Here is a 7,114-nt window from a genome sequence, read left to right as displayed (position 1 = left end):
GACTGCAGAATCACAAGGCATCTCAGACATGTTTCTTGCCTTCCAAATTTGTTATGGGGAGAAAAGAACTTCGAAAAAATTTCAGCTTCCAGATCAAAAGATATAGCTCAACCATATTTTAGGGAACAACCTCTTAATTCACTTTTTTCCCATTATGCCTCTAGACTAATCAAAACAGGACTGAGAAATAGATAAATATAAAGGTTGTAAAATGGTATAGAATCATGAACAAACAAAATACATGACTAATTCAATGGAATACACCACTGAATTAACCGACAAGGATACAATGGTTTGGCAATAAGGTCCATATCCTACATTTCCCAGGTCTTAATCTCATTGATATCATATAAGGTGTGACTATAATAAAGGAATAGGCTCTTACCATCATCATGCAACCTCTAAAATATGGGAAGGACTTGTGAGGCTTAGGTTAAACCAAGGTCTACTAGAACTACAACTGAAAGATTATACACACCTAATGAAGCAAACTTCAAGTCGCATCCACTTATACGGTTGTTAATGAACCATACACAACTAAAAAACTAAAGGCTAAAGTCAAAGAAACAAATTTGTAATTAAAAATGAATAAGCCAAAGGAATAATGAAAAATTGATTCATAAAAAATCATAGCATCGAAAAGTCTTGACAAGTTTAAATTAAAATGTGAAGGATAAGGGGTGAAGAACACAAGTGTGAGCGACAATTACACGAGGATGTGATACAACTTGTCCATTACCAACCCCGGAACCCAAACAAGAAGAAATAAGAACTTGAAATCAACGATGGTGGCGACGATAAGCAAGGACCAATGAGAGAGGGCTCCAAACTGGTTTGGGCACAAAGAAAGGTTGTGAAAGGTTTCTGCTAGCAAAACTGAGCTTGCAACAACGACGGGTACAACGATGACGAGCGCGATAGCGGCGATAACAAGAGGCAAGGGTTTGACATATCTTTGTACAGGAATAGAGCTTTGGGTGCGTGAGATGTTGGAATGAGAGTGGTCATGTTTTATTGTTAGGTTCAACATCGATTTATATTAGAATCGTTGTTAGCACACGAGCCTCAAAATCAATTCTAAACAAAATTGATATTATTGTGTGACACACAACATCAGTTCTAAATAAAATTGATGTTGAGTTAAATACTTAACATCGGTTCTTTTAGAACCAATGTTAACAACGTCCAAGTATTTACAAAAATGTCACTGTACATTTGTTAACATTGGTTTTCATATAAACCAATGTTAACTGACTGATGTAACACATATATTTTCTAATAGTGAACACATGTCAGTCAATCATATTACTCTCACCTTGTGTTTGGATGAGGAATTTCAAAATTTTAGAAAATTTGAAATGTCTAGAATTTGAATTGTTTTAATTTTACTTTCCTTTATTTTGTAAATGTTTTGTTTAGATAAATCAATTCAAATTTCTTGAATTTTAATATTTTTTTTTTGGATAGGACAATTTAATTTCCTCCATATGCAAATTTCTTTTTTATATTTTAAATAGATGAAATTTCAATATTAAATTTTATAGAAAATAAAAACTATCTAATTTTAAAATATTTAATTAAAAAATAATTTTAAAATATAAATATTGATAATTTTGATCAGGGATTTTTCGACCGACCAAAGTTAGTGATGTTTTTAGGTAAACACCAACCGATGCTATTTTTTGGCTAACATTGACTAGGTTTTATTTTTCCAAAGTATGCTACAAATATTTTTCAACCGACGTTGGTCAATACTATTTATTTTCTGGCACCATCCATGTTTTTCAATAGATGTCGGTTGGTGATGTTTTTCTTCTGACATCGACCGAAAAGATAACCCTTGCTAGCCGACGTTGACTGAAAAATATTCCCGATTCATTGTATTTGAATTTCATTGTTTGGATTGAATAATACAATTTCCACTTAATGTAAAATTTTATTTTTAAATAAGTATTTTACAAATTAAATTTTAACTATAACTTTACTAAAAATAAACATTAACCAATATTTAATTATCTAATAATTTGAAGATAATTTTAATTATACATTAGATTATATTAAATAATTAAAAAACAATATCATCCTTTCAATTTCGTTACTGCAAGAACACTTCTCAAAATGCAAATGCAACACACTATTTCATGGGCAAACGTTGAAAGCAAAAACAAAGAGAAGCATAACAAAGATGAGGTAGATGAGAAGAAACAAGAAGAGTTTGGCTTTGTGCTCATGAACTTTGATGAACCATCGATCTCCGCCATCATCGTGTTCAACCACGTCCAAGTTCATCCATTTTTTCCGATTTCAACAAGGATCTTCTTTTCTCCAATGATTATGACAACAACACTGGTGTTAGTCTGTCAATAAAAGCTTTTGTTGAACATGAAGATAATTCTCTATCGCCATTGGAGGAAGAGGCACTTTCGTGGAAGGGATTATACTATGATTGCAATTTGCGAAAGCACTGCACGAGAGAGAAAGCAAGGTTTGAACCTCCATGAGAAAAAGCAAGCTTTGAACTACAATGAGAGAAAGTGGGGTAAAGCTCGCAAGGGTAGTGAGTGGAGCGTCATGTTAGAGTTGCAAGATTAGGGAGACATGAGTCGCAAGAGCATGAGAAGCGTTTTCGAGAAAAGGAAATTCAAATTTCTTAGATTTTAAGAGAATTTAAAATTCTAACATTTTAATTGATTAAAATACCATGTAAAAGTATCATACTTCAAATTTATTTTCAAATATCCTATCCAAACAAGATATTTTCCTATGAAGCAATTTAAATTCCATAAAAAAAGTGAATTATCTTGTTAAATATCTCTATTCAAACACATAAAATTATGAAGAATTCTTCTTTTTTTACCCAGACTTTTATATTTAAGAACAAAGTCTCCTCTTTGCCCAAAGAAAATTGTATTAAAAACTCCACAAAAATAAAAATGTATTATTATTATTATTACAAAATCCAAGTAGTAAATGAATCACATGCTCATAACAATTTGGAGCTTTATTCTACAAATCAAGAACTGAATAATACTGAATACATCTCTATACATGTATCTTTATTTCATCCAATAAAAATGGATGATAGCTCCATCATATATTATTAGCCACACCATAAGAAAGAAGTTATTAGCAACAAGGGGGAGAAACCCCACAATATCTCTTCAAATCAATCATCTTTTTTCTGGAACATAACTGGGAGAGGAGTACCATCCAAGGCAAACAAAATCCTTCCATTCTCCCTCAGAATACCACCAGTGCCACAAATGAATCTACAAGTGGGGCACACTTCGGTAGGGCACCACTGAATGTTATAGATACCAACATTTTCTGTTTCCACAATTCTAAAATAGTTACCGTATGATCCCGTGGTTTCGTCTCGGCCAGTGATAATAAGCCTCCTTCCACTCCTCGTGTCGTTCTCACCCACTCTCCATTCTGTGGATTGCACACACGTTGTGGAAACTTCATCGAACGCCACTCTGAGGTCCCTATTCACCCTTATGTCGTCGTCGTCATCATCGTTGTTGTTGCGGGAAAAAGGGGTGAATTTCACAGGATAGCCTAGTGGCGTGTCGGTGTTTTCGAGACCAACGTACAAAGGACACGACCTGTTTCTGTTGATCAATGTGAAACGCCCTCCGTTGTCCGTTATGGCTGGCCGGATGTAGTACTCATCATCGCTGTCGACGCGTTCGCGGTTTGTGTCGAGAACGTATTGGGCTAGGGACGATGTGGCCATGAAAAGCCACACCACAAAGGTAAGGGAAGCGTACAACTTCATTGACATGGTTGATTATGCAATGTAATAATAACTTTGGTCACACAATGAGTTGAGGTTTATTTGAGGGGGTTTTATGGGTTAATTTGTTACAATGTGTGTGTGCTATTTATAGGATAATTATGATATGGGGTTATTCGTGATCAAAGAACCATGATGAATAAAAGTCGAACTTGACTTATCCAATTAGACATTGCTTGTACCTTAAGGCTGTAATACTGATGCAGACAAATGTTGCAGCTAGGATCGTTTACCTGTCAAGGATATAAAGCTTTGATTTGAATATATATGTTTTGCAGAATTTTTTACTCTACCAATTACACCATCAAAATTGGAATTTTTGCTATTAGCTAGATTACTTTAAAGTACAATCTAGACGGCCAGACGCAAAATTCTGCATGACTGCGTCAACGCAAGAGCTTATAATTTTCAGGAAGCTGCTGATATATATATATATATATATATATATATATATATATATATATATATATATATATATATATATATATATATATATATAATTGAAATTTTTTAATCCCCTCTATAACAAAAAGAAAACAATTAAAGTTTTTAATGTATAAAATCTTATGTTATGCATGCCATCGTATATCTTTGAGTAAATAATTAATTTGCAAGTTTTAAATTTTATCAAATACTTGCATAGATAACATTTAAACTAAATAAAAAAAATTAATAATTTCCAATTGAGGAATATATATCTATCCTAAATTATAACGTCATGCACACTTATGTCAAAGAAAAAACCTTTACGGAAGCTAACACAATTACTCATATTTCTCCTATCACAAAATTAATGATAATTAACGTAAACGCATGGAATTATATAAAGAAACAAAAAAAAATTATTAATAATGAGACTAAAAGAATGAAAAATTGAGAAAATTGATTTTAACCGCTCAATAAAATAAAAATATTTAGGCAGGATTGCTTATTAAAAGAAACTATGTGATTGGGTATGCATTTAAGGGAAATAAGTGTTGAAATTTTGAATTTCAATGTGGTGAATGTTACAAGGCTCCCACAATATATCAAAATAGTTTGCTGGTAAATTATATATTATTCAATTTAGACATTAATTAATAATTTATATATTAATAAATTACTTTTTCTTGGGAAGAGGGTACTCAATATAGAGATAGAAGAGGAACGTTATTTTTTTTTGTTTTGAAAAATCAACTAATATGCATGTCTTTTATCTGATTAAAACTATAAAAGTTTATTTTTCGAAGAAAACTAAAATAGTTTAATACGTACCCAAAGAAAATGACATATATTTTATTTTAAAATCCAAAACCATCGTCTATCTTTTATTATTTTCTTTTAATATATTTTAGATTAATTTCTCAGAAAAAAAAATTAATTTGATTATATTATAAATTTTAAAAATAAGTTACAATGTATATATCTTTATACGAGAATAAACTATAATATGTGCCTTACATTAATTACAAAAACAATAATAAAATTATACACACACAAGTTATTTATTCTAATAGATTGTTTGTAAATAAATTAAAAATATAAAATATTATTATTATTTTATATAAATAATAAGAATAGTTATAAAAATATTTTATCTAAATAATACTAAAATGTTGTTATTTATTGTTTTAATTTCGAGTGCAATTATCACAAATACTATAATTTTGAGTGTAATTACCTATATATATAATGTAAAATAAATAGATTGAACAAGGAAAAATCAATGTACCAGACTTTCATTATATATATGATTTGTATCTATACCTCAGCCGACTTGACATTTGTATTTAACCTACTAGAAGAACATGACCCTTTCCTTTCATAGTGTTGCAATTTTAATTTTTTTTATGGTACTTTTTCTAGTGTATAGGTTAGGTAACCTTAGAAACCCGATGTACCCATTGTGCAGGGATTGAATGTAACTATTGTCACACCTCCGAAATTAAGGCAAAGTTGTGTCGGTCCGTTGCATTTTTTAAGAAATCCGATATCGATCCTAACAATGTGACGTTTGAACTTTGAATTTTGGGCGTCGGCTAAACAAATGTGAGATCTGGTACTTTATTTTAAACCACAAACTGTTTTTTCTTTTTCTTTGTTATCATTGAACCACGAACTTTGAAATGTTATAAAGGTGAGAAAAGGGAGAGATAAGTTTTATCATGTACTAAAAACGACATCAATTTCAATCATCGTCTCACATATTGTGGCCCCAAAACTAGCCTCTTTGTTCAAACGTTTAATTTTAAATTTTTAATACGAAAACCCAAGTCTAGCTACTCTAAAAATTAAAAAAAAAAAAAAAGAAATCTTCTTCATTATCAAATTTTTAAGTGAGTCTTTTTTTTTAAGTGGTAGCAATCTTGAGTTGAAATATTGAATAATCTATACTTAACATCATTTTCTCAAAGCGTTACTTATTTCAGAATTTTTCGTGGTGTGTAATTAATGTTTCTAATGACATTTGAATACTTCGGCTCATCAGCTGTGAGGATGAAACTTGAAGGCATCTTAAGGAGCGACTGATGTTTAATTTGTTGAACTCCTTCATTTATCTATTCATTAATTAGCTGTTTAAAAGAAATTGAATATATACATCAAACTAAATCATTGTTTTTAAAACTTTTACGTAGTCTTTACTAAGAAAAATAAAATAGTGTTGGTAACCAAAATCAAGAAATCGGTAACCAATTATAAAAAAAAATAAAAATTTCAATAACGGTAATTGCTATTAACCCCCAGCTACAAGAATTGTTATCGGTCCTATACCAACTTTTAAAATCCATGGAAAAGAACATTTATCCCTTAGTTCAAACCCATCACACCCTTTCTTTTCCTCTTTCACCATTGTTGAGATACATAACAAAATTATGATTTTATTGTGTTTTTTCAAGTCGAAACAAATACACAACAAAAATATGATTTTGCATACAAACTCTAAAAAGGAATCATGATTCTATTTTAGATTTTGTATGCATAATCATGTTTTTAATGAATATTTGTTTAAGCTGAAACAAATACACAACGAAAATGTGTTTCTGCATACAAAATATGAAATGGAATCATGATTTCATTTCATATTTTATATGCAGAATCATGTTTTCGTCTTAGTGCAGGGGTGTGAACAAAATATAAAATGAAAACACTTTTCTACATATTGTTATAGGGGGAGCAACATGAACAACATGAAGACTAAAATATGAAGCTTGGAGAAAAGCTTGAAGATGTTTTGTCTTTTACATGCTCAACTCCTTCGAGTGACATTTGTATTGACTGTTATATTGAATGTTGCATCTTAGTCCATATCATATCTTTTGTTCATCATGCACCATC

The 7,114-nt window shown here is 30.6% G+C and overlaps 1 protein-coding gene across 1 annotated transcript; it reads right to left on the bottom strand.

Moving 5' to 3' along the window:
* Positions 1–2,926: 2,926 nt before the first annotated feature.
* On the bottom strand, positions 2,927–4,060 carry LOC100789064 (kunitz type trypsin inhibitor 104). Its single transcript, XM_003546586.5, has one exon. It carries the CDS (start codon positions 3,785–3,787, stop codon positions 3,167–3,169), a length of 621 nt encoding a protein of 206 aa, XP_003546634.1. The 5' UTR covers positions 3,788–4,060; the 3' UTR covers positions 2,927–3,166.
* Between the last annotated feature and the right edge of the window lie 3,054 nt (positions 4,061–7,114).

This window comes from Glycine max, chromosome 15 (genome assembly GCF_000004515.6).
Source record: "Glycine max cultivar Williams 82 chromosome 15, Glycine_max_v4.0, whole genome shotgun sequence".
NCBI classification, from domain to species: domain Eukaryota; kingdom Viridiplantae; phylum Streptophyta; class Magnoliopsida; order Fabales; family Fabaceae; genus Glycine; species Glycine max.
The sequence above is the reverse complement of the archived record's forward strand: the minus strand, read 5'-3'. Positions and strand labels throughout refer to the sequence as shown.